Here is a 27,706-nt window from a genome sequence, read left to right as displayed (position 1 = left end):
CAGCCCAAGGGGAAGCAGCAGCACAGCAAAGCATTTGGTCAGTGGGGTCCAACTTCTTCCAAGGCTTGCTTTTCCACGGCGGCGCCTCTCTTGTTCACACCAGACGGGGAGAAGAGTGGAGGGAGGTCAGCCCTTCACCTCAGGGGCTCGCCAAGTGAAATTGATGGGCAGCCGAAGGGAGAACGTCCGGGACTCCAAGCCACACAAGATGTGGAGATGGGCACTGCCTTAGCTAGGGCTTAGACAAATGGACAGAAGAGGGGCCTGTCAGCAGCTATTTGCTGTGGGAGCTCCATGGAACCTCTCTGTCCAGAGAGGCAGTCTCTCTCTGAATACCAGTCCCTGGGGAAGAAGAGCAGGGCAGGGCTCTTGCCTTTGCTTGTGCTGGAAGTGGGTGGCTAGCCACGATTGGCAACTGGGTGCTGATGGAGATGGGCCCTCCTTGGCCTGATCTAGCAGGGCGGGCCCTTCTTAGAGTCATACTAAGGCACATCGAGGAAAAGTTTTCCTAGTTATGATAATGAATCAAGAATAAAATCAGAACAAGAACAATAGTTTGTTTTTGCAATACATTTAATAAAGCATCATAACAATTGAACTCCTTGTTGTTTCTTCCAACGCTGAAAGACTTGCTTTCACATTAACATCACTTTAACATTAACGTACATGAATACCACACATGGCTGTTTTAATCGAATAATCTGTTTTACACAGCAAAGGAACTACTAACAAGACATGTAACTGAATACTGAATGGGGTGTGTGTGTGTGAACCGAGCTCTGTGAATGTTGGCTTCTCAGCCTTTGGCACCATTTCCCTGCGTGGACGCACTGACCGCCAGAAGGTAGCACAGGTTCTGAAGGGACAGTGGGGGGAAAGCCAGCTGCATACTGCGCTGGGTGCACCCCTCCAGGTCCTGGGAACCACAGCACCTTTCTGCAAGAGTGTGTATCCATGCAAGGGTCTCTAGGATGGACTCCTGATGCAACAGCTCAAGTTTAAAATCCTCCATAAACAACACTACCTGCATGCCAGAACCATTGCAGCTAGAATGAAAAAGGCCTTAAGAACTATACTTGAAAATCCCTGCTTGTTATTTTATTGAGATGAGAGCTTCCAATTAAAATATCATTTTTAATGTATTACATTCAGTCTAAAGCCATTGCCGTTGTCAGTTTCTCTGGGACACTAGGATTCCTTATTAGGTATTACTGTTAATGGTTGCAGAGTAGGGTTTATTCTTTCTGGGTGGATGTGGGGGAAAATATCCAAGCATTTCTCACAAACCTCTTGGAATAACGCCCCCTTCCCCAACAGGTAATGATTTATCCCCAGCAGAACTAGTGGCACATCCAAGGACATTTTCTGTTCTTTTTGCTCTTTTGCAAATGCTCAAGTTTTCAGCAAAGAGCTGGTCAGCCTTAGGGACATTTTACAATTCAGTCTTGGGGATGAGGTTAGTTGAACAAAGAGAGGGAAGGAAATTGTTGACCTGCATTTGCTGAATGTGGAGGAGAGAATTGGCCACTACTGGACATCCTGCTATTATGGCTGCAGTGATCCTTCTCAGGTGGGGAAGGAAAGTACACCAAGTATCCTGGATCTTTTTGTCATCCCTATAAAAATGAGATACTTAAGTGAGTTGGTCCTCCTCAGCAAGCCCTAGAGACTGGGGCAGATGATACTTCTTCAAGAGGCTAAGGCCAAGAACCAATCTTTTTGGTCTCAAAGTGTGGAAGGGCAGGGACCTCAAATCAGCCCTAACCCTCACGTTTCCCAAAATATGATCCGTCTACCTACAGCTTGTTCTACTACGTTATTTTAATTCCGGGGTCCCAAAATTGTAATCTGTTGTGTTAGGAAGAGTTGCAGACCCTTAAAAAGATTCCAGCGCATGGGAAGCTGCCTGAGGGGTTTTCTTTCTTTCCTTCCTTCCAAAGAAATATGCGAGAACTACAGAGCAGCACAAACCTACGTTCTGTGGCACGGGAGGCGGGGGTGGGTGGGTGGGCATCAACTAGACACATGCAGGCCTTCTCTCCTCTTCCACTGGTGCTGCATTACTATGGAAACACTCCTAAAGTCTCCCATGGCATTCGCTTTTTTCGTTCATTCTTTCTTTTTGCAGCCTACAGTGGAAGGTTTTCTGACAGCACAAAGAGGGAGAAAGAGAGAGAGACTCTGTGTGTTTGCCAAGGAAATAAGGCCACAGTATTGTTACAAAAAAAGAAAGAACATAAACTAAACTCTCAAAGTGCAAGGAGACCAGCAAAGAGTCAGGTTCAAAGAGGCCTGGTCTTCAGTGTTGCTTTTACCATGAGTTTTGTGATATATTTATACCCATAAACGTTTATCTTTTCCATTGCCTGCCTGTGGGTGTTAGTTACTTGTGCATGCACGAGTCAAGAGCAGCTGGTCTCCCCTTCCACACGGACTCTTGGCACTTTGGGAAAAGGTTTCCTGCACAAGTTTCTGGCTGCGCCTTCAGCATCACTCCTCTGACGGCAGCCGGAACCCCCAGAAGTCTTCCTCAGACAGGCACCCCTTGGCGACTTGATATCGAGCCTGTGTGGCCATGGTGTAGGAGATAACGGGGCTTTCTAGGGTGGGGATCATCAGCTGCTCAGGCTCTTTCGTGGAGGGGTTCCACTCTGGGTAGAGGAACTGGAATGGAAGCCAAACGTGGCCAGAGGTCAGGGGTTCCCCTTAGGAACATAGGAAGCTGCCATTTACTGAGTCAGACCCTTGGTCCATCTAGCTAAGTATTGTCTACACAGACTGGCAGCAGCTTCTCTAAGGTTGCAGAAGGAATCTCTCTCAGCCCTGTGTCTTGGAGATTCTGCCAGGGAGGGAACTTGGAACCTAGATGCTGTCCCCAGAGCGGCTCCCTCCCCTAAGGGGAATCTCTTACAGTGCTGCTCACACTTCTAGTCTCCCATTCATATGCAACCAGGGCAGACCCTGCTTAGCTCAGTGGACAAGTCCTGCTTGCTACCAGAAGACCAGCTCTCCTCTCCTAAGCCCTTCTCTCAAGAGCTTAGAACTTCAGGTCATCCACCTATTTTATTTATTTATTTATTTGATTTATATACCACCCTTCCAAAATGGCTCAGGGCGGCCTACACTACTACAAGCCTACACTAAATGGTGTGGTAGATTCAGGACAGATGAGAAGAAGCCCTTCTTTATACAATGCAGAACTAAAGTATGGGATGTGCCCTACGGACAGCTGCAGACTTACTACCTAGGGGATTGGATAGATCCATGAAGCGGAGGAGAAGCCAGAGGTTCCCAACCTGTGCTCTTCCAGGTGTGTTGCTGAACTACAACTCCCATCATCCCCAGCCATGACAAACTGTGGGGACCCCTGGTCAAGTGGACAGCTGTTAGATCAGGGCTGTGCAACTGCGGCCCTCCTGCAGATGTTGGGCTACAATTCCCACCATAGGGTTGCCATATTCCGGCTTTCTAAATCCGGGTGCCTAATTTGCATATTATGTAAGTTAGCTCAAAAATACTTTTTGAGCAGCATAGTGACTGTATGTTTTGCTCCATAACTCCACTTCTACAAGGGTTAGAGCTTAGCTTGCTTTTCTTTCTTTCTTTCTTTCTTTCTTTTTTTTTTGGAAAGCTGAAATCCGAGCGAATCTGGGTGGGCTAAGCAATCTGGGAGAGATGCTTGAAATCCAGGCGAGACCCAGAATTTCACTGGGCATGGCAACTCTACCACCGGGGAGAGGGGTGAACACGGGCCACCTCTCCCCTAGCTATGCTCCTGATCCACCCCTGTTCAGACAAGCGAGCTCCGCCCGATGCCCATCACTAGTGGCTGTGAAAAGCCACACTTATCGGGAAAGGAGGCAGTAGAAACTCAGCGGCTGCAGGGGAGAGAGGTTGTTTGATGGTGGGGCACTTGAAGAGGAGGCCATTCCAGTCCTTCTGTTTTTGTGGGGCGGGGGGTTCACAGGGGTAGTGTCAGTTTGCAATGACTTTGAACCTTCTAGAACAAGGCTTCTCAAACTAAGGTCCAGCCCCAATGGCCAAAGGCTGATGGGAGTTGTAGTCCAGCAACCTCTGGGGACCCCATCCTCTAGCTGAGCAGATGCCTCCAAGAACGCTGCAAGCAGGCCAGGAAGGCAGGAGCCCTCTTCTGCTGTGGCTGTTCAGGAAAAGAGTGCTCAGGGGCATCCTGCTTCTGAACATACAGGTTCAATTAAACCAGTACCTCTCTCACAGAGCTGCACAGCTTCGGCCCTCTGGCTTTCGCTGGACTACAACTCCCATCATCCCTAGCCATCGTGGCCCATGTGGCCCCTTGGAGTAAGGGAGGTAATGAAGAAAATAGGGAGGGGTGGAACTGGGGCGTGGCCCTCAGGAGCTGGGGGTCCAAGTTCTTTGAACCCATCTGCTCAATTATACGGACACTCCGGGGTGGATCAGTGAATGCTGGACTCTGCAGCCATCACTCACTGGAAAAGCGACATGGATTCTCCACACCTGGCAACTGCAAATGAAAGCAATCATAATGGGTGGGGAATGGTTGCCTGAATCTCCCGAGATTCTGCAACAGCTACGTAACTGTTGCAGAACAGTTCCACCACTCTCCAGCACTACGCAACTTTGGCTTTGTCTGTATCCCTCGAAGCGAGTGCCAAGCAGTGGAGCCAGGAGAGAGGTCCTTCCACTCCAGGGGTAGCAGAAATCTTCCTCCTGAGCCATGAAAGGAAGCAGGGAGGTCTCTCCACTGTGGTTACTTCTGCCCGGCCTCTGTCTGTCAAGTCTTAAGTGCTCCCACATTAATCAATGTTCTGCTCCTGGCCACTCTGCCCAGGAGCGACTTCCTTTAACTCATCATGATGCCCTTGTGCTGCTTCCTGGCTGGGCCTGACTTCTCTTTCTATAGCCCATTGTTTCCTCTCTTACCCACATGAAAGGGCAACTCGCTTTGCATGCAGAAGGCCCCAGGACAAATTCCTGGTTGTTGTTAAACTCCTCTCAGGTAGCAGGGCTCTGGGGGAGGGGAAGCCCTGCCTGAGCCCCTGCCAGGGGAGAGTAATGGTCAGGATGGCAGCCAGATTCATCCCAGGAGGCCAAGGATGCGAGAGGCCCTCCTTCCCCGGGCTGTGGCTGCTCTTCCTCTTCAGGCAAGGCTGCTGCTGCTGCAGCCCATTCTGTTCCAGCCATGACTGCTAAGGGGCAGGGCTACCTCTCGCATGTTTAGTTGCAAACTGCATGACCAAGGCAATCTTCTCACTTGTGTCCTCTGCAGGGATCACAAGACGTTCATGATGCTTGCACTTGGCAAGGCGTATTTCTTCTTCCCCCCCCTTTTCCTGTCCCCACATAAGCCCCACTTACCCGTGTGCTCCTGTGCTGGCTGAGGGCAGGGTCCTTTCCATGGAGGTCTGCAGGCTGCGGCATGCAGGAGGGGCCCAGTGGATCTTCCCGACAGGCTGCTTTTGCAAGGGGGTCAGCTGCAGCCCCCTCCTCTGCTTCATAGAACGGCTGGGGCACAAAGCCACCCCACGTAGCCTTCTTCAGCCTGCAGAGTGCACAAACAGAGAGCAGGGATAGCAGCCTCAAAGGCAGGAACGCTGGATCCTTTCCCAGGTGGACTTGTGTCTTCTTTCGGGCACAATAATTATTCAGTGTTGGTTACTGAGCAGGTGCCTGAAGTCCAGACAAGTCTCCTCAGGGGAGGGCGTTTGTTGCCGGAAAGCATAGTTCCAGCAAAGTGAAATATTTCCTTCCGGAGGGAATACAGTTTTTGCCCTGGCCAGCAATGTATTTGTGGCAATCACAAACACAATGTGTAGAAGTCTCACACAGGCAGGCAGGGGCATAAACTTCATGGGGGTGGCAGGGCTCAAGCCCCCTCTGGGATTCCCTGGAGAGGGCAACGACCCCCACCCAGGCTTTCTGGCAGGGCCGGCCGGGCTCAAATCCTCCTCTGGATTTCCTGGGGGAGGCAATGCCCCCCCCGCCAGCTGCCAGGTAGCATCAGCAAGCTCTCATGCTCAAGTGCCAGCATAGTGTAGTGGTCAGAGTGCTGGACTAGGACCGGCAAGACCTGAGTTCAAATCCCCATTCAGCCATGAGACTTGCTGGGTGACTCTGAGCCAGTCATGTCTCTCTCAGCCTAACCTACCTCACAGGGTTGTTGTGAGGATGAAAATAACCATGTACACTGCTCTGAGTTCCATGGAAGAAGAGCAGGATATAAATGTGAATAAACATAAAAATAAATAAATAAGTTCATCAGTCAGTTGGAAAACACAGCCAGCCCTGTGTTATCTTTTTAGCAGCTCAGCAAGTTCTTTGGAGGCACAGCTGCCTCTCAGGGCCCTTTCACTCTATACGTCTCTGATCAGAAGTAGTAGAACAAGGAGAAAAGCTAGTGGGGCTCCGTGCATGCAGGTGCTGTGCCCAGAGTGACCCCATTCCCTAAGGGGAATATCTGACAGTGCTCACATGTAGTCTCCCATTCAAATGCCAACCAGGGTGGACCCTTCTTAGCTAAGGAGACAAGTCATGCTTGCTGCCACAAGACCTTTCCTCCCATGTGCCCCATCCCACCCACCCCCAGCAAACTGAGAAGTCTACACCCCTGCAGCCAGGCACCCGCTTGTCAGAGCCGATGACACCACTAGGGGCAACACAATCCCTCCTTCCATGCCTCCATTGTTTTCTGTACTTTTCTAACATTGGATTGGATTTGTACAGATTTAGATTTTTAAACATAAACTCCTGCACTGTGTAGTATTGCACAGGTATAGGAAACCTAGACTTGTACAGAAAGAGGTGCCAATCAACAGCCAGGCCGCTGCCTCTCCTCCAACGACAAGAGGCGCAGAAGAACTAGATGGACGACCAATGGTCTGACGCCATCCCAGGCAGCTAAGTGTGTCCAGATGCCACACTCACTGCCACCATTTTGCAAAACCGTGGTTTGTTTATGCAAAATGGTATTTAGTTGGCATAACGGAAGCCTGGTGGAACTGCGAGAACCAGGGGGACACTGTTATTCCTGCATACAAATCTACAGAAAGGACAGGGAGGGCAGGATTGGGGGAGGAGTTGCACTGCATGTTAAAGAAGGGACAGAATCCAACAAGCTAGAAAACCTAGGAGGACTTCCCTGCTAGCTGGGCAAAGATACACCTTTTAAAAGTGGTGATTCCTTTCATTTAGCAGGGGGAGAGCAACTGGCCCCATGCATCCCCAGCATAGTATCTCTCCAGTGACTGTTGCTGGTGTCTATCTTATGTTTCTTTTTAGATTGTAAGCCCTTTGGGGACAGGAATCCATCTTATTTATTTATTATTTCTCTATGTTAACCACTTTGGAAACTTTTGTTGAAAAGTGCTATATAAATATTTGTGGGTCTGGTAAAAAGGAAGCTGAAAGGGAACGCCATGAGGGTCAAATCACTCCAGAAAGCATGGAATGTATTTAAAACAACCATAATGGAAGCACAGTTGGAATGTATACCAAGGAGGAGGAAAGGTATCTCCAAGTCCAGGAGGACGCCAGTGTGGCTAACAAGCAGAGGCAGGGAAGCTATAAAAGGGAAGAAGACTTCCTTCAGAAAATGGAAGTCCTGCCCAAATGAAGAGAACAGGAAGGAACATAAACTCTGGCAAAATAAATGCAAGGAGACAATAAGGGATGCAAAAAAGAGAGTTTGAGGAGCATATAGCTAGAAGTGTCAAGGGGAATTTAAAAAACCCTCTTTAAATATATCAGAATCAGAACACCCGCCAGGGAGGCAGTTGGACCTTTAGATGACGATGGTGTGAAACGGATTGTTAAGGAGCATAAGGAGATTGCAGAGAAGCTGAATGAGTTCTTTGCATCTGTCTTCACGTGAAGGATACTGACCACATACCCACTCTGGAACGGAGCTTTTCTGGCTTGGAGGCTGAAGAAATGAACCAATTTGAGGTGAGAGAGAGGATGTTCTAGAGACTGTCTTGAAAAACTAAAAATGAACAAATCGCCAGGGCTAGATGGCATCCACTCAAGAGTTCTGAAGGAACTAAAATGTTAAATTGCTGATCTCCAAGCAAAAATAAACAACTTGTCCCTACAGTCAGGCTCTGTGCCAGAGGACTGGAAAGTAACTAATGTAACTCTAATTTTAAAAAAGGGACCTTGGTGGATCCAGGAAACTACAGGCCACTTAGCTTAACTTCTGTGCCGGGTAACTTGATGGAAAGCATGCTTAAGGCCAAAACTCTTAAACACATAGAAGAGCCGGTCTTGCTGGAGGAGAACCAGCCTGGCTCCTGCAAGGGCCGGTCTTGCCTCACTAACCTTGTGGAGTTCTCTGAGAGTGTCAACAGGCATGTGGATAAAGGTGATCTGGTTGACATAGTATACTTGGGCTTCCAAAAAGCTTTTGACAAAGTTCCCCACCAAAGGCTCTTGAGTAAACTTAGCAGTCATGGGATAAGGGGACAGGTTCATGTGTGGATTGGCAACTGGTTGAAGGACAGGAAACAGAGGGTGGGAATAAATGGACAGTTTTCCCAATGGAGGGAAGAAGTGAGGTCCCCCAGGGATCGGTACTGGGACCAGTGCTCTTTAGCTTGTTCATAAATGATCTAGAAGTTGGGGTGAGCAGCAAAGTGGCCAAATTTGCAGATGACACCAAACTATTTAGGGTAGTGAAATGCACAACAGATTGTGAGGAGCTCCAAAAGGATCTCGTCAAACTAGGGGAGTGCGCAACAAAATGGCAAATGTGGTTCAGTGCAAGCAAGTGTAAAGCAATGCATATCGGAGCAAAAAGGCCCAACAACATAGACACCGATGGGATCCGAGCTGCCAGTGACTGACCAGGAGAGGGATCTTGGGGTCGTGGTGGATACTGTAACTCATTGAAAGTGTTGATTCAGTGTGTGGCAGCTGTGAAAAAGGCAAATACCATGCTAGGGAGAATTAGGAAGAGGATTGATAATAAAATGCTAATATTATAATGGCCTTATACAAATCTATGGTGCAGCCACATTTGGAGTATTGCATACAGTTCTGATGACCATATCTGAAGAAGGACATTGTAAATCTGGGAAAGGTGCAGAAGAGGGCAACCAAGATGATCAGGGGCCTGGAGCACCTTCCTCATGAGGCTAGGCTACAGCATCGGGGGCTTTTTAGTTTGGAAAAGAGGTGACTGAGGGGAGACATGATAGAGGTGTATAAAATTATGGAGTGCATAAGTGGATGCATGGAATGGAGAGAGTAGACAGAGATAAATTTTTCTTCCTCTCTCACACCACTAGAATCAGAGGTCATCCCATGAAACTGAAGGCTAATAAATTTAGGACCAGCAAAAAAAAAGTACTTTCCCACACAGTGCATAATTAATTTATACAATTCCTTGCCATGGGATGTGGTGATGGCCACCAGCTTGAATGGCTTTAAAAGGGGCTTAGACAAATTCATGGAGGAAAGGTATGGAGGTCTTTGCCGGCAGCGCCCAGCCAGGCAGGGAGGGGAATCCTCCCCCAGCGAGAGGGGTCCCCTGCAGCCCGTGGCTGCAGCCCTGTGGGGTGCCCGGGATCTCCGGGAGGAAAGTCCCCCGTCCATACCGCCTTTAGGAGAGGAGAGCTGGTCTTGTGGTAGCAAGCATGACTTGTCCCCATAGCTAAGCAGGGTCTGCCCTGGTTGCATATGAATGGGAGACTTGATGTGTGAGCACTGCAAGATGTGTGAGCACTTCATCCTCAGGGGATGATAAAGAGCCCCTGGTGGTGCAGTGGTAAAACTGCCGCCCTGTAACCAGAAGGTCACAAGTTTGATCCTGACCAGGGGCTCAAGGTTGACTCAGCCTTCCATCCTTCTGAGGTCGGTAAAATGAGTACCCAGAATGTTGGGGGCAATATGCTAAATCATTGTAAACCGCTTAGAGAGCTCTGTCTATAAAGCGGTATATAAATGTAAGTGCTATTGCTATTGCTATTGCTATGATGGGGCCGCTCTGGAAAGAGCAGAAGGTTTCAAGTTCCCTCCCTGGCTTCTCCAAGATAGGGCTGAGAGAGATTCCTGCCTGCAACCTTGGAGAAGCCGCTGCCAGTCTGTGAAGACAATACTGAGCTAGATAGACCAATGGTCTGACTCAGTATATGGCAGTTTCCTATGTTCCTAAAGGTCTATTGATGGCTACTAGTCTGTTGGCTATAGGCCACTTCCAGCCTCAGAGGCAAGATGCCGCTAAACACCAGTTGCAGGGGAGCCACAGCAGGAGAGAGAGGGCATGCTGTTACTTCTTGCCTGTGGGCTTCCCAGAAGCATCTGGTGGGCCACAGTGGGAAACAGGAGGCTGGGCTAGATGGGCTTCCTCGGGGGGGGGGGGGGCTGATCCAGCCAGACTCTGCTTATGTATTTTGCTTTGTTCTGATCCAGGGCGGCACAGTGTTGCCCTTCCTGCCGATGCTGGACAGCAACTCCCATCATTCTTGACTATCGGCCATTGGAGCTGGGAATGGTGGGAGTTGTAGTCCAAGAACAGGTGGAGGCTCGAAGTTGTGCAGCCCTGTTCTGACCAATGGCTAGGGTCTATCAAGCTGCTAGCTAGCTATTTTTGTAAACATGGTCTTTTCTAAAAAAAGAAAAGAAAAGAAAAGAAAAAGGTCATTGTTTAAATTGCGTCTTTCCCCTTTCTCCGCCCTGAGGCCCTATCTCCTACCTGAGGCCCTTTAAGAGGACTCTGCAATGCAAATCCCAGATTATGCCATTCCCCCCTTAGTGACAGAAGGCCATTTTCTTACTCATCAATGCTGCTTTGCCTTCTCTTCAGCTCCTCCAGATGATAACAAACTGACAAGGCTCTGACATTTTTGAGCCTCTTTCGTTTGGATCCCCTTTTCTTCCTCTGGCACAACTCCTTGGGTGATGGAAGCTTCTGCACAGCTGAAATCACCTGCCAGGGAAAAGGGTCAACTTCAGCCTCAGCAGGCCTTTGGACTACACAGCTGGATGTCTGAAGGGTAAAGAAAACAAGGGTTTAGCATCATTTATTCACAAATGGAAAGTATTTTGACGATGATGACAGTAGGGATGGCCTACTGTTTTTGGTGTGTCTTTGGCCATGACCTGGCTGATTCATACTTTCCACTGTATTTTTATATACGTCCTTTCTGGAAATGCGTTGTTGCCTACAAGCGACATTAGATTGCTCTTAAACAGCTTTCTCTTAGCTCTTGTTTGGACATCACAGCAGCGAGTGAGTAGGAGATCTGAACCCGCCAATGGTTCAGGCGGAGAACATCAGTATCAACAAGACAACTTCAAACGAGAGTTTTGGATGTGGGGCTGTGATCAGTAACCGGCATCCTTTTCCTGACATTTCCCCAACATTGGTGGCAGTAGTCGGGGAGTGCATCTGGCAGCAACCGGCAATGTTCTCCTCCTTACTTGCCACGTTATGTGTGAAGTCGCCCTTAAAAATATGTGATGCACCAGACACATGCAGCCAAAGGCGTGCTTGACAAGCCTTACGTGGAACTCAACCTCTCACCTTACCCCCCACCGGGAGGGCAAAGCTGTGGTGTTAGCTGCGTTCCAGAATAGTGTTGTGCTACCACAAGCATGCGCGTGGAACAGTGCACAGCCTGTGGCATGCCTCATTGGTTCTGGAGGGAACTTTTGTGCAGTTGTGCAAGTCCCTGCTCTTAGTGCCACAATGTGAACTTCTTGGGCAAGCAGAGCTCTGCTCATTACACAAGGGCTTTGTTGGGCAGCCCCTGTATTCTTGCATTGGGTTCCTGGAAGGCCCTTTGAGGCGGTCTTGTGACAAAAGGTGGGAGAAGACATTTTACCAGTCCAATAAATAAGTACATGCATCATGTGCAGGGTGCAGGGGGTGGCTGTGCCTGGGGCCTTGTCCCCTGATGTGAGCCTCCCGCTGTCTCTTTGGTAGCAGGTTTTTGCGGGGGAGAAAGAGCGAGGAGGAGGGAGCAGGAGTTCTTCTTGCTCCAACAAACCTGTCCTCAGTCCTGCACCTAATGAGCTCAGCTCAGCAAAGAGCCAAGACAGCATTCTTAATTAGCAACCATCAGTGAGCTAAGTGTAGAGAAATCATCACACTTGAAGATGCACACCCTGCCTGCCAGAAGATAATTCATCCAGAAAAGCAAGGCCAGGAAGAGGAAAACCACGTCCCAACCATCTCTTCCACCTCATAGAACTATTTTTGTTTTAAAAGCAAGATTCACCTGCTTCTCCTCAAGAGAATTAATTTATTGAAGGGGGGGAGGAGTGGCAGTTCAAGAAAGCCGTTCCGTTTCAGAAGAGGGCGGCCTTATTGCCCTTATATATACACCAAGCCACAGTGGGTGTAGGGCAGCAAGTGGGGAGGAGAAGGCATAGGCAAGGAGCATTGTGCCTCTGGGCAAAACCCTCATGGCTCAGATAAAGACCTGGCCCTCCCTCCCTCCTCCTCAGAAGAAAGCTGATGTCAGGAATATCCCTGACATTGTGTTTCTTTCCGTGAAATATCATTCCATGAAGAAACACAAACCAGGGCTACCGTCGCTAGAATTAGAATTGCAAAGCAATCCATCTGTTTCAAAACATGAAGCCTAAGAGCTAGCACTGTTCACATCCAAAACATGAGACATGCCATATGCATTGGCTCTGGCATTATTCCTGTAACAGTGGAGGCAGCCAAGAATGTTTTCACAATCATAATCAGGGCAGGACAGTTTGGGGTTATTGGCCTGGCAGCACCTTAAGTTACACTGATGCAAACACAGGCTAATAAGGAGAGAATAAGGTGGGAAAGAAACATAACATCATTGTCAGACCCTGCATGGCATTAAGCTGGGGCCTTTCAGGTCTGGGTGTGGAGGCCCTAAGTGAGTTTGGGGATGGGAGAGGAGGGCTATGCACATTAAAAAATAAATCACTGTTCTAAATACTCTCTCCCCAAAGCTTCTCAAATAATGGGAAATAAAAGGGATTTTTGCTGGGTCCTTTTCCCAGAGTGTCTTGGCACAGCTCCTACTCCTTGGGTGGGGCTTGCTCAGAAGAACTTCAGGGGGGTGCTGCTGCTCCCCATTAATATATAACAGGCGGCCACCTTTTGGATTTTCAGCCTCAGGCATCAAGCTGTATGCCCCAGCCACCCCAATGACATTTAAGTAAATAAAATATAATTCATACACTCGGTGTGTTTGGGATTCTCCAGGAAAAACAATCATCTTCCCTCTTTTCATAGTGTGAAGTCCATGCAAAAAGAGAAGAGAGAAAAAGTACCACAGCAAAAATAGGGTTTGCAAAGAAACACAAGCACACAGGTTACTAATCAGAAGAAACTCAGCTTGCATTTTCCCATTTTTGCATGGGGCATTAGTTCCACAGGAAAAAAGCAAATAATTTCAAATAAAGCCTCCTGCTGTCCATGAAAAACCTACCAGCAGGGGATGTGCCTTGTGGTATTCTTCCATCCAGAGGGAGCTGAAAGATAAATGCATGCTTAGATCAGTACTGCTGGCTGTTACTCCCTTAGATCTTAATTTGTAACAGGGTGTGGGTGTGGAAATGCCTTTAGCAGCCATGGCAAGCACAGGGCTGTAAGTACTTTAGACACACAGAATTCTATTAAACCCCCCAAATAAAAACTGAACCCTGTGATTGAGATCTTTTGGCTTATCTTGCATATTTCCTTTGCTTCTGCTAACCACAGGGAGGGTAATGGGAACTATGCAGAGTACTAGGATGCGCGCGCACACACACACACACAGAGCCCCGATAGTGTTGCCCAGCCTCCACTTCTGAAGTTTCATCAGGGAATGCCCACAAGTTCCTAAGCATACCTTCACCATCATACGGTCTAGAAATTTGTTTTTTCTCCCAACTGCTGATTGAGAATATGGGCATCCAGGGCCAGATCCTATGGATGCAGGTGGGGTGAATACACCGCCTGACGAAGTGAGTGCTGGTTGTGGGACAGAGCTTCACAAAGAGCAGCATATTAGCTGCAGGCTGCCTCTGGTTCCCAGCAGCTCTGGTTGCTCCTCTCTCTTGCCCCGCTGTTAACAAAAGCCACACTGCCCTGCAGGCTGGCCATCCGTCAGGTAGAGCTGAGCAGGCTGGTCCAGCTTGCCAAATAGCCAGTGCAACTCTTGGGCAGGACAGGAGAGAGCAGCCGAAGCAACCTGAGCCGCTACTGGGAGCCAGAGGCAGCTGCGCCTTGTTTGGTGCCCCTTGGGCTTGTTAGGATGAGCTGCTGCGACTGATTAGCTGTGGTTTTTCAAACTACTGTGTGAACAGATGAAGCTGCCAGATGCCGAGCTGGACCATTGTTAGTCTAACCCACTGTTGTCTACTCTGACTGGCAGCAGCTCCAAAGTACGGTGGAGGGTCTTTCCTGGCTCTGCTTCCTGGCCCTTGAACTGGATGCTGGGGCTGAACCTGGGATGTGCTCTAGTCTCTTCCACTCAGCTATGGCTCCTCTACTCAAGGGCTGCTCTGGCAAACAGTTCAGAATTTGCAGATGCGTTTGCATGGCTTTGTATATTCCTGTGCCACTGGACCACTGAAATAGCCTGGGTGTTTGCGGGGTGATTAGGGCAATTATAGGCTGTCATAAAATACACATTCCTTGAAGATCAAGTACAGGCCAGGGAAGGAAAGCAAACAAGAGAGAGAGATCTCCTAAACAACTAGGTCTGTACTCTGTCCTGGCGTGTACGATCTGGTAGGACAGCAAAGCACCTTGGTTGTTGTCTGTGCCTATCCCAAAAGTTGCCGATTGAAAGTTCTGAGCTGGAGACATCCGTTTGGTACCTGCTGACCATCTTGGACTGCCTTGAAAATGACAAAGAAAATGTGCATTATTCTCTATGAACAAGGTCCAATATAGATATCTAACCGACCTTTTAAAATAGTGCCACATTGCTCAGTCCTTGCCAACTCGGGGGTGGCGGGGGGTGGGTGGGATTCAGTAGCTGGGCAGTCCCGAGCCCTGTTGGGCTACGTGGGGTGGTGTTGCCAACTCAGGATGCAGATTCTGCCCTCCCCCCTCCCCCGCCCATCTTTCCCTAGCGGATCGTCCATTCTCGGCAGCTCCAGTAGCTCCTCTCTCTCCCACCCTGGTGTTAAGGAGAGCCACACTGCCTGCAGGCTGGCCATTCACCAGGTAGAGCTGCACATCAGCTCTGCTGCTGAAAGGACAACCTGCAGGCAGCGCGGCTCTTGTTAATGCCAGGGTGGGAGAGAGAGGTGCAACCGGAGCTGCTGGGAACCGGGGGGGCAGCTGTACCTCGTCTGGCACCCTCCTGGCTGCTTAGGAGGAACCACCTCGGCTGCAATCCTGGTCACCACATCAAGCCATCGAGCTCTCCTGGATCACTTTCCAGTGTCACCTGAAGATGGATGCCAGTCCTGAAGGGTGTGGTGCGGAGCCTGCTATTAACCACATGCCCTTTCAGAGAGTGTTCATGGGATATCCCCTCTGCGCTCTTTGTCCAAATCACTTGGAAGAAACAGAGGGCAACTCCTAACATCCCTCATCCACACGGACTGATGAAGAAGAGCCCTGCCGCATGGACCCAAGAAGGGAGACCCACCTAGTCCAACATGCTCCTGTGTCCAACAGGACCAGCCAGAAGCCTCTGGGAAGCCCAAGCATTGGGCAGGAAGGCAACAGCTTGATACTGCTGCTGCTGACCAGCAACCAATTCAGAGGTATGCTGCCTTGGAATGTGGCAGGTCCATCCCGCCATCGTGACTAATAAGCGACTGATAGAGCCCTCCTCCTCCTCCTGCTCCAGACAGTTGCCTAACTTCCTTTCAAAGTCACCTCAGTTGGTGGCCAGCGACATCACATTTTGTGGGGACAAATTCTGTCAGCTAATTGTGTGAAGGGTTTACTTTCTTCCTCCTGAATCTACTGGCAATCAGCTGAGTTGGATGACCCCAACAGGAGGAATAAGCACCGGTAACATACTCACACCAATATGTTCTATGGAGGAGAGAGGCAAAGAAAAACTTCTCTCTCACTCCACTTCAGAAAATCCAGTCTTAGGAAATATGCAAAAAGACAATGGAAACCAAAACACAGCATGAGCAGCACAGGAGGACGAACATAGGAACACAGGAAGCTGCCATATTCTGAGTCAGACCATAGGTCAGACCTCGATTTTCGAATGAGATTGTGTGAAACTGGCCACAATAGTTTAAACCGGCCATTTTGCTGTCGATATGGTTGTCAACCGCCCAGAGACTTGCATTTTGGGCGGTATATAAATGTGTTAAATAAATAAATTATATATATATATATAACCTAAAAGGCCCCATTCCTTGCCTGCCCATCTTACTTCCAATAGGAACATAGAAATATAGTGCCATATACAGAGTCAGACCCTCGGTCGATCTAGCTCAGTATTGTTTTCACAGACTGGCAGCGGCTTCTCCAAGGCTTCAGGCAGGAGTCTTTCTCAGCCCTCTCTTGGAGATGCTGCCAGGGAGGGGACTTGGAGCGTAGATGCTCTTCCCAGAGCAGCTCCATCCCCTGCTGAGGGGAATCTCTGCCAGTGCTGCTCACACTTCTAGTCTCCCCTTCATATGCAGCCAGGGCAGACCCTGCTTAGCTCAGGGGACAAGTCATGCTGGCTACCCCAAGACCAGCTCTCCTCTCAGAACAGTGAGCCAAGATGGATAACAACTGTACTTTTGACTGGCGAGGGCCTGCCTGTCCGCACCACCAAGTGCTTATCATGAAGATTAAAAGGACAAGAAGGAAGCGATAGTAGCATCAAACAGGAAGCACTGTAAAGCTGGACAGGCCCTGCCTCCATTTGGAGGCAAATTGCCAATAATGCAGATAAAGAGCAACAATTAGATGATTACTCTTTAAAATAACAATAAATAATATCATAGTAACAACTGTTCTGCTCCTTTGAAATGTTTGAGACCTCACACATCAAACACCAGAATAGATATTACAAACGTTACTAAATAAGAAAATAAGACTTTAATAAATCAAGAGATGTTAAATTATAGAATTACAGCTTCCAAGAAAAAAAGGAATCTGTCTTTCACTAAGAAGAGAGCGTTTTCATTAGCACACTTGAGAATATCTTTCTACCTGAAAGCCACAGAATGAAGCAGTGAACATATCCCTGCTGTTTTAAGGGATTATCTTCTATATAATTAATTCCTGTAGAGGGGATGCGTGGGGATGTGGCATGCTCCGCCCCCACTGCAGCTGCGACCAATGGTGGGCCCAGAGGGGGCAACACGTGCAAGGGCGGGCGGAAGGAGTGCAGGCCAGGAGGCGGTTGGGGCAGCGGGTGAGAGGACGGGTGGAGGGCGGCGAGGTGGAGGGAGGCAGCGGCGCCACCCTGAGGAGGAGGGCAAGAGGACAATGGGCGGCAGGAAGAGGACGGGTGGTGGGCAAAGTCCTGCCTCCCTGAAGAGGAGGACGGTGAGGTGGAGGGAGGCAGCGGCAGCAGGACAGCCTGGCCCTGTCCCCCCCGCCACCGAGTGAGGCGGCGACATGTGGAGGAAGGCTGGGCCCAACTAGAGGCACAGATGCTCTACGCTCAGGTCCACTACTTTCCATTAATTCCCCTCAGTGCTAAAGTACTGCAGTTTCTGTGCCAGTCAGGAATTCCCTGGGCACAGCGGGACTGCCTCTGGCCATGGGCAGCAAGTAAGTACTGTAACTGAGGCATTTTGAACCGAGGCCTAAACAGGGTCAGGCCATCCCTTCGCCCACCCTGCTAGCTAAACTGCCTCTCTTCACAAGCAGTCATCAATATCCTTACTTACAGCTATAAAACTCGTTCAGGTAAATTGGCAGTTCTAATCTTGGCCATAGTAAGCTGCCTGGCCAATGTTGTGTTCTTCCTGCTTGATAACCACAATGCAAAATCTTGCTAACAACTCCTACAGAGAATGCAAAGTTCATTTCAGAAGACAGATTAGCACTGTATTGTACTATCAGCCTACCTTTCCAGCAGAACCAGGAGAGGACTGAAAGATAATAAACCAGGATACATAGACCATAAATACTTGTAATTACGTTGTTCTGTATTCCTCTTCCCAGGCCTTGCATTCAGTACTTGGGGTACTGAAGAGGAGAGCTGGTTTTGTGGTCGCAAGCATGACTTGTCCCCTTAGCTAAGCAGGGTCTGCCCTGGTTGGATATGAAAGGGAGACTAGAAGTGTGAGCACTGGAAGATATTCCCCTCAGGGGATGGAGCTGCTCTGGGAAGAGCAGAAGGTCCCAAGGTCCCTCCCTGGCAGCATCTCCAAGATAGGGTTGAGGGAGATTCCTGCCTGCAACCCTGGAAAAGCCACTGCCAGTCTGTGAAGACCATACTGAGCTAGATGGACCAAGGGTCAGACTCAGAATATGGCAGCTTCCTATTATTAAACTTAAGAACCCCAAGTAAGTAAATGCAAAGGATATTCAAACAGATCATAGAGGAGTGGTCTATGATGAAGACTCTGGAACCTTGACATTGCTCAGAAGACAATGGGACTACATCTCAGCATTCCTCCACCTCCTGCCAATTTTCTATTTGCTCCCAGCACTCTTGGAAGGTGAAAAATTAATATGTAATTTTGTGGTTTTATATCAGTTTTGTTTGTGTGTGTTTCCCTATTACATTACTGGAAGTTGATAAGAGGAATGCAACATGATTTTGAAACCATCTGCCCACAGACACTCCCGTGAAGTCACTCAGGATGGCTCGGTGCTTTCGGGCTCATAGAGATAAGCTTCTATAGTGTGGGAGAGACCCAGACAATGATTGTGGCAGAAACACCCACTGGTGGCAGAAATACACCACCAGAAAACATGCCTGCCAGGAGTACTGGTTCCCTGATGTGTCTAAAAGGAGCTGGGTCTGACTTCTTAAGCTGTGTTCACACCAAGCATCTCTATTCAGTCTAGAAGAGTTGATTGCTCTTCTTCCCTTGTCCCCTCCGTGGCAGCCATTGTGAGCTGTGGGTTTAGTACTCTGTTGCCAATACACACACCCTCTCTCCTTTTAAGATGACTAGGCCAGGCATTGTTGAGCTGGACCATTCCACCACCACCCCCGCCCACCTGAGAAATTGCACTAAATTTATAAGCATGTATAGGGCTTGTCGGGAGAGGAGAGCTGGTCTTGTAGGAGCAAGCATGACCTGTCCCCATAGCTAAGCAGGGTCTGCCCTGGCTGCATATTAATGGGAGACTTGATATGTGAGCAGCACTGTAAGATAATCCCTTGGGGATGGAGCCGCTCTGGGAAGAGCAGAAGATTCCAAGTTCCCTCCCTGGCAGCATCTCCAAGATTGGGCTGAGAGAGATCCCTGCCTGCAACCTTTGGAGAAGCTGCTGCCAGTCTGTGAAGACAATACTGAGCTACCTGGACCAAGAGTCTGACTCAGTATGTGGCAGCTTTCTATGTTCCTACGATCTCAGGATCTGCAGAAGGAATGCATGGCAAGACCTGAGAAACCTCCATGAGGAACCATCTCAGGAAGCAAATGACATTTTAACTAATTTGCCATGGGTAATTAGAAACAGCAACAACAAACGTAATCCAAAAGGAGCCAGGGGGAGAGAGATAATTCCTTCTAGCTGGGCAAAGAGGCACCTTTCAAAGTGGTGGTTTTCTTCTACATGCAGAGTCGGGGAGAGCAACTGGCCTGCCCATCCCAGTGTTACTCTCATCTCCCTTGAGTCTCTTTTCAGATTGTGAGCCCCTTTGAGAGAGGAATGATCTGTTCATTTTATTTGCAGTATAAACCACACATTGATAATTATCCTTATTTCTAAAACCCCCAGGAGAAAAAATAGGAGTTATTTAAGATTACACTGACAGGCAGGTACTAATATCCACTTCTTTCCTAATTCAGCTTCTCTCTGCCACCTGCTGGTTAAATGTTGCCTTTGGGCAGGGCCTCCTTCACATTTTATTGTTCCTTGTTAAATATAGCAGCAGCAGCAGCAGCACAATAAAGGCAATATTTTATAACTTAACCGGTGAGACTCCTTCCAATAGGCTCGCCACCTGTTCCCTAGCGCAAGGAATTGTTCCTAGTTTAGGGTTAAAATGCCACGCTCCTTGTCAAGATAACGATCCAGGGATGCAGTTGGCTCCTTCTTGGGGCCTTGCGGCTGGGCCAGGGCCACTTAATGCAGTGGGCAGCTCACACATGGGCAGGAGGCCTCTAGATGAGGGCAGGCTGCTGCACTGTGGCCGGAACTCCCAGGAAACTTGGCTTTGGAGCCAAAACTTCACCCATGTCCCTGCAGGCAGTGGGAGGGAGGCTGAGCCTTGGGGAGCAGAGCAGGGTGGCCAGGCCTGTCAAGGCATGGATCACGCTGCAAAAAGACACAAGCGCTCTCTCTCTCTCTGGCTGAGAACAGCTTTGGGCTGCATATGTGGCATCTTCCTCTACTCAGCCTCCAGCAAAATCAAACAACAACAGGTGAATGCAGAAATATCATGAAGCATGGAGAAAGGAGTTCTCTTGGAGGTATCCAGGGCATTAGAATGCTTTGAAAGCTCATTGCCATGTCCCTAACAGAGGCGTCTCCATTCCGCACCGTGGAATGTGTGTCATGAAACAGCGTGCAGCTGGAGAAGGTCCTGTGGCATCATTTTATTGTTGTTTATATTATTAGGGCTATTTTATGAAGGTCTTCCAATGCGTTCCTCCTTTTGGAGCTCTTCAGGTGGCACGCCTGCCTTTCCGGCAGGGTGTGCTGACCTCCCTGGAGCCATTCAAAATGGCGGGCTTCTCTCTCTCATGCAGCAGCCCTTGTTATCTCAGTTTTGCCTTGCCCAAGAATTAGAGTTGCCAAGCCCCCCAGAATTATGGGTTTCATCCGGATTGTAAGCACCCGGATTCACCTGGATTGCAGCTTTCATTTAAGAAGGAACACTAAATTCTAGCCCTTGTAGAAGCAGAGTTATGGAGCAAAATGTGCAGTCACTCTTCTGCTCAACCGCTGGACTTGGATTAAGAGAGGAAGAGCACAGGAGGCTCCCTGGGAGGATTGCACTTTCACAAGTACAGTCATCCCCTGAGGAATGTTGCCTTTGTTTGTTATCAGCAGGGGATCTCTATGGGCAGCTGAGAGGATAGTTTGCTTTTGATGTGACTCACTGCCTGCCTACCAGGCTGTGTATTGTATTTTTAAGGTCTTCTTTGGCTTTACGTTCAATGCATGCCTACTTAGAAGTAAGCACCCTTGTTTTCAATCAGATCTTCTCACAAATAAGTGTGTACAGAATTGCAGCCTTAAGTAACAAGTTGTGCTGCTTTTGGGGGGGGGCGGGGTCTATTACTGCTGTCAATATGTCAAGGAAAATGGTCAGGCAAATATACCTTCCCCAACTATTGCTGGCAGATATCCAGAGCAAATACAAGTCAACTGGAAAGTGCAGCTGCTAATTTGCATATGCAAAATTATTTTCAAGCCAGTCTACATAATATGCAAATTCAGCATCCAGATTTGGAAAGCCAGAATAGGGCCACCCTACCAAGATGCAAAAGGTGATGAGTGTGCCCACCCAGCTTACAAGGAGAAATGGGTTCTTTTCCTCGTTTGTCTCTTGCTTTAAAACGTTTTCTTTCCAGCTACCACTAGGAAGAGCAGGGTCCATTCCAAGCATATCAGAGCATATAACATCCTGGTCCAGGGGCTATTTCAGCGGAGAAAAATGTGGGTTTCCCCCTTAGTGCTACACTCAAAGCAATACTATGGAACCAGGAGTACTATATCCTGTCTCCACGTAATCTTGTTGCAACAGAATAGCAGGATCCAGATTAATTAAAATGAAATACAAGGGCACACGCTTGTTCATGTGGAATATGTGAAGGTCACAGAAACCCTGCCACATACAATTGACAAAGATGGCTCTTCTTCTCTTTAAAAAACATACATCATTGCACATTTCTCTTTGTGGCAATTCAAACCAACATACTTTATGAAGGGGATGAGGGAATCGCTCCCGTCTCCTTCCATGGCTTGACAGGCCCAGTTCAGTCTTGAGGATCTGCCATCTGGCTCTCCCATGTTGGACGTAAAACCACCTTCTTGCTCCTCAGTCAACCCACCTAGTAGCCTGAAAGGAAGAGCAGCAGTCTGAGGGTTGCTCACTGAACACATCAAGATAGATGGCATGCCTCCTAGGGCACCTCATTCCCACCCCACCACCAGGTTTGTTGTTTTCCTTCTTTCACCGCACTAGAACCAGGGGCCATCCCATGAAACTGATAGCTAGAAAATTTAGGGCGCACAAAAGGAAGTACTTGTTTACACAGCACATAATTAAACTGTGGAACTCTCAGCCACCGATGTGGTGATGGCCACCACCAGCTCGGATAGCTTTAAAAGGGGCTTAGACACATTCATGGAGGACAGGTCTAAAATGGCCACTAGTCTAGGCTACCTCCAGGTGCAGAGGCAGGATGCCTCCAAATCCCAGTTATAGGAGAGCATCTGGAGAAGAGGAGGCATGCTTCCATCTCTTGCCAGTGGGCTTCCCAGAACCACTTAGTGGGCCGCTGTGGGAAACAGGAAGCCAGACTTGATGGCCCGATCCAGCAGGGCTGTTCTTGTATTTATTTATTTATCTATCATATTTTTAAACTGCCTGATATGTAAATCTCTAGGCAGTCTACAAATCCCACTTTAAAATCACAGGTTAAAATACATAAAACACGATAAAACAATCTAAAACAAATTATTAAAATTACTAAAATTCGAATTAAAAGCTTGTGAGAACAGGAGAGTTTTTAGGGTCTTCCTGAAAACAAACAGAGAAGGAGATGCTCTTAGTTCAGCAGGGAGCATATTCCCAAGCCCTGGGGCAGCCACAGAGAAAGCCCGGTGCTGGGTCACCACCAGACGAGCTGGTGGCATCCATAACTGGACCTCTCCAGAAGATCATAACAGGCAGCAGGGTTCATGACAAAGGAGATGCTTTCTTAAATACTATTATTATTATTTACATTGTATATCCCACTTTTCCTCCAAGGAGCCCAGAGTGGTGTACTACATACTTAAGTTTCTCCTCACAACAACCCTGTGAAGTAGGTTAGGCTGAGAGATAGCCGGGTCCCAAGCCGTGAAGGGCTATATTATTTATTTGTTTGTGTGTTTGTTCGATTTCTAGACCGCCCTTACAGAATAGCTCAGGGCAGTTCACAAATATCACAAAAAATCAATCAATGATTGGGAACAAAGATTTTAAAATACAATAAGGCAGCTGAAATTTTTTTAAAGCAATTCAAAGCCTTATAAAAACCTTCATAGGTAAGAACCAGCACTTTGTATTTCACCTGGAAACATATCGGCAGCCAGTGCAGTTCTTTCAAAACTGGTGTTATATGGTCCCTTTGTGTTGTATTATTGCTACTATATACCTATCTGAGTTACCCTCTCTCCGTGGGCTTAGGATCGAAGGCAAAGACTGTTGTTTTACACTGCCCAGAGCCTCCGGATGGGGTGGTTTATAAATGTTATAAATAAATAAATAAGAATAAAAGACTGGACTGCTCAGGTGAAAATGACCTGCGAGGCCCAATGGAACCCCCCCCCCTTTTCGTGACACTCCCCTGCAAACTCTCCATCGCCAGGGTGGGTTAAATAATAGCCAGCAAGGACAAACCAGCCTACAGCAGGGCTTCTCCAACTTGGGTCCCCAGATGTGGTTGGACTACAACTCCCATCATCCCCAGCCCAGCCACAATGGCCTCTGGCCGGGCATCCTGCTGCGCCCTCCTAGGGCAACCCAGTCAATGCCCACCTGAGTAAACAAATGCCCCTCTTGCACCACCACCACCACCACCATTTTCAAAGGGAAGCCTTTCTAAGCCCCGGCTCCACGATCAAGAGGAGCACCAGGTGCTGTTCCTTCTGCCCCACACGCAGCAGCCATTTTGTACCCCTCGCCTTCACAGCCCGAGATCCACCCTCCTCCTCCTCCTCCTCCATTGAGCCCCTCCCCCCACCTGGAGACCGGCCCCCACCCCATGCCAATATCTCCCCCCTCCAGACTGGCCTCTTCTTGCAAGCTGTTTAGTTCAAACGTCAATACTTTGTTTTATTTTGGTTTTATTGTGTTTTATGTCTTTTAACCGGTGATTGTAGTGTTGGGATTTGCACACCGCCTAGAGATTTACGTTATCAGGCGGTATAAAAATAGGACAGACAGACAGAGAGATGATGAGGGGCGCCCAGCGCCTGTGGGAGAAATGTGGGGATTCCTCCCCTGCTGCTGCTGCTGCTTCCTCTCCCCACACGACCCCATGTGGGTCGCAGGCACAAAGGCGCACCCTTCCCCCCTGCAGAGTCCCCCCAACCTCTCCCCTCAGGCAGGAAAGCCCAAGAGGGGGGCTTCCTTGGGCGGGTCAAGAGGCTGGTGGGGAGGGGATGAGGGGAGGGCACAGGGAATATTCTGCTTGGGGGGCTCAAGGGAGGTCCCTGGGGGGGTCTGGAGGGGGGAGGCCTACACTCTCCCTGCTGCTCGGCCCCCCCAAGAGAGACCTTGCCGCCCGGGTTCTCGCCAGCCGCCACCTGTCCTGAGGGTGTGGCGGACACAGCCCTACAACTACTACTAGGGCTGAAGCATCTCGGTGGGGGGCGGGGGGCGCAGTCCTGGGTTGTGCTGTGGGGCTGGCGAAAGGGGTGCGGAGGAGGAGGAGGAGGAGGAGGCGGCGGCTTGAAAGGCTGAGTTGCTGGCTGTGAGGGAAGAAGTCGCTTGTGGGGCTGAGGGAGGGAGGACTCATCGGAGGCTGAAGCGGGAGCGGGGGGCAGAGCAGAGTGTAGGGCCCCCATGTGTGTGGGTGGGGTGGGGTGGGGGGGGTGTTCCAGAGTCTGAAATAAAAAGAAATGCATGGAAATATTGGGGGGGGGGGAGGGAATGAAGCCGTCTTTCCTTTTGGTCTGCCTTTGTGAATGTGAATGCCACCGGGCGGGCGCCAGGGCCGGACTGGGGGCACCGAGAGGGCGCCGGAATGTGTGTGGGGAGGGCGCCAGGTTTTGAGCAGAAGAGGTCATTAAGGGTGGGAGTTGGGGCGCAGGGGCACCGTGTGGGTAGGGCGCACCGGGAATATGCCCTCTTGACCTATGGGCCAGTCCGAGCCTGGTGGGCGACCCCCAGGTGGTCCCTCTGTTATGGGGGAGGGGGAACGCTGTGGACAGGACAGGGCTGGCCCCTGGAGTGGGGGGAGTCTGTCTGCCCCCCACTTGCCTCACCTCCTTCCCGGCCCCAATCCATCCCCAGCCAACGCCCACGATGACCAGCCGGCCGTGGTGGTTTCCGGCCGTGCCCCCCACATCTGGGCGGCTGCTGCTGCTGCTGCTGGGGGCTCCATCTGTTTCCGATGCGGATGGTCACCGCCTCTGCAAGGAAACGGGGGGGCGGGGGGGAGGGCAGATGGCTTCCTGCTGCCTGGGGGCAACACTGCCCCCCTGGGCAGCCCTGTCCCTCTCCTCCCCCCCCCTCCTTGCAAACATTCAGGACTTGGTATGGGGACTGCAAGCCACACCAGGGCAGGGAAACAAGGCCCCTCTCACCGGAGGAGAACCGCACGCAGAGAGAGGAGTCCTAGCCAAGTGCCAGGAAACCATCTCCCCAGCGCGACGCAAAATAGATTTCGTCATGTGTGGTACATGGTTATGTTTGTCCTCACAACAACCCTGTGAGGTAGGTTATAGGCTGAGAGACAAGCGACTGGCCCACAGTCACCCAGGGAGTTTCATGGTTGAATGGGGATTCGAACCCGGGCCTTCCCAACCCCGATCCTCGACCAACCCTCTAACTGCTGCGGTATGCTGGCTCTCGCAGTTTTAATGCTGAGTGGTGAGCTGCCCAGAGAACAATTTCTTATGGGGTGGCTGACAAATAAAGTCTATTGTTATTAACTGATTAAAATAGGTTAGTCACCACATGGAAGTCACCACACATCACATTGGGGTCCTGCCCCTTCCTTCTCCAAAGAACATGGAGGGTAATCGGATGTTATCCTCACAATAACCCTGTGAGGGGTTGGGGCACCTTTTATCTGAAGAAAAGGGAAGGGACATGCTCTGGGGGCCTTTTAGATGGGGGGGGAGGTGATTAGGGAGGGACATGACCAAGGATGGGGATTAAATAGCGAAGGGAGTAATAGGAACCTAGGAAGCTGCCATGGACTGAGTCAGACCCTGGGTCCATCTCGCTCAGCATTGTCTGCACAGACTGGCAGCAGCAGCTCCTCCCAGGCGGCAGGCAGGAGTCTCTCTGGGAGATGCTGCTGCCGGGGGGGGGGGGGGGGGCTTGGGACCTCCTGGTGCTCTTCCCAGAGCAGCCCCATTACCCCCTGAGGCAGGGCATATCCTCCAGTGCTGCTCACACCTCTAGTCTCCCATTGAACGGATGGGCCAAGGAAAGTCCTTCCTCACACAAGGGAGGCCTCGCTGGCTTGAAGAGGGGAGCTGACCCCTCCACAGAGGAAGACCGGCCGGTCGGCAGCTGCCAGGGCGGGCTGGCATCGCAGGCAGCCTGTGGCAAACTGCCCTCCCTCGCCCTTTCCTAGCCGGGTTCGCCAAAAGAGGGAGGGGAGCCGGTGGCAGCAAGCGTGAATTATCCCCTTTGCTAAGCAGGGTCCCACCCTGGTTGGCATTTGAATGGGAGGCTACATGTGTGAGCCCTGGAAGAGATTCTCCTTGGGGGGATAATGGGGCTGATCGGGGAAGAGCAAGAAGGCCCCAAGTCCCCTCCCTGGCAGCAGCATCTCCAAGAAAGGGCCCAGAGAGACTCCTGCCTGCCGCCTGGGAGAAGCCGCTGCCAGTCTGGGCAGGCAATGCTGAGCGAGATGGACCCAGGGTCTGACTCAGTCTATGGCAGCTGCACTCAGCCGCCACCCCAGGAAGGCGAGGCAGCTGCAGTGGGGCCTTCCAAGGGCCCATGGCAGCTCTCCAGCGATGCCAGCCCAACACCAGCCCTGTGGTGAGGGCGGCGCATTGGGGGAAGGAGGCAGCCGGGTGCCCCTGAAAGCGGGTTGCAGGGAGGGCGGTGCCCTGGAAAGGGGAGGGCTGCTCTCGCTGTGCCCTGCCGGTGGGCTTCCTGTCCCTGGCTGGCTCCTGGGGGAAGCAGATGCTCCCAGCGGGCAGCGAGGCCAGCCTGGCACCCTGGCGATGGCCAAGATGGCACCATTCGACCCAGCACTGTGCTCCTTTCTCCGCGTCTGGGCGAAGGCCAGAGTCACAGCGCGGCCTGCAGACACAGGGAGCTGCCTTTCCCCGAGTCAGTCCCTTGCTTCCTCACCCAAGCCTGGCTGGCAACAGCTCTCTGGGTGGGGTTCCAGGCCTACCTGGAAATGCCTGGGCCACCAGGGAGTGTGTCCTTCTGCCTGCAAAGAGCAGAGCTTTGGCCCCGTCCTTGCACTGAGAACAGGACAGACAGAAGCAAAACGAAGAAGATGGGAGAGCGGGGTAGGGCAGGCCGGGGGGTGGGTGCTCTTGGGAAGGGCTGGCCGGGTGTAGCTCACTCCCCTCCCCGCCCTCCTTCCCCAGCAGTACCAAAGGAGCCCAGCAGGTGGAGCCCTAGGCAGACGGACTGCTCCAGGCAGGGCACCCTCCCTTCTTCCAAGCCCCTTCCTGGGTTTACGGTATTTTTCCAGCCATCACAATGGTTAGGATAGAATTCCCACCCCCCACACCTCCGGCTCTGGCAGGTCTCCTTGGCTGCATTATCTGGAA

At 50.3% G+C, this 27,706-nt stretch overlaps 2 protein-coding genes across 2 annotated transcripts in view; one reads left to right on the top strand and one right to left on the bottom strand.

Annotated features, from left to right (window-relative positions):
* Nucleotides 1–555: 555 nt before the first annotated feature.
* On the bottom strand, nt 556–27,489 carry INCA1 (inhibitor of CDK, cyclin A1 interacting protein 1). Its single transcript, XM_053259553.1, has 8 exons — nt 27,319–27,489; nt 25,220–25,366; nt 21,942–22,082; nt 14,722–14,814; nt 13,419–13,461; nt 10,773–10,984; nt 5,359–5,542; nt 556–2,664 (listed from the first exon to the last, which is right to left on the bottom strand). Exons 2-8 carry the CDS (start codon nt 25,336–25,338, stop codon nt 2,491–2,493), a joined length of 966 nt encoding a protein of 321 aa, XP_053115528.1. The 5' UTR covers nt 25,339–25,366; nt 27,319–27,489; the 3' UTR covers nt 556–2,490.
* KIF1C (kinesin family member 1C) overlaps nt 25,540–27,706 on the top strand; it is a 50,018-nt gene continuing 47,851 nt past the window's right edge. Inside the window, exon 1 of the mRNA XM_053259465.1 lies at nt 25,540–25,670. The gene's annotated coding sequence lies outside the window, so the exon portion shown is untranslated. The remainder of the gene's footprint in view (nt 25,671–27,706) is intronic.

The sequence above is a fragment of the Hemicordylus capensis genome, chromosome 6 (assembly GCF_027244095.1).
Source record: "Hemicordylus capensis ecotype Gifberg chromosome 6, rHemCap1.1.pri, whole genome shotgun sequence".
Classification (NCBI taxonomy): domain Eukaryota; kingdom Metazoa; phylum Chordata; class Lepidosauria; order Squamata; family Cordylidae; genus Hemicordylus; species Hemicordylus capensis.
The sequence above is the reverse complement of the archived record's forward strand: the minus strand, read 5'-3'. Positions and strand labels throughout refer to the sequence as shown.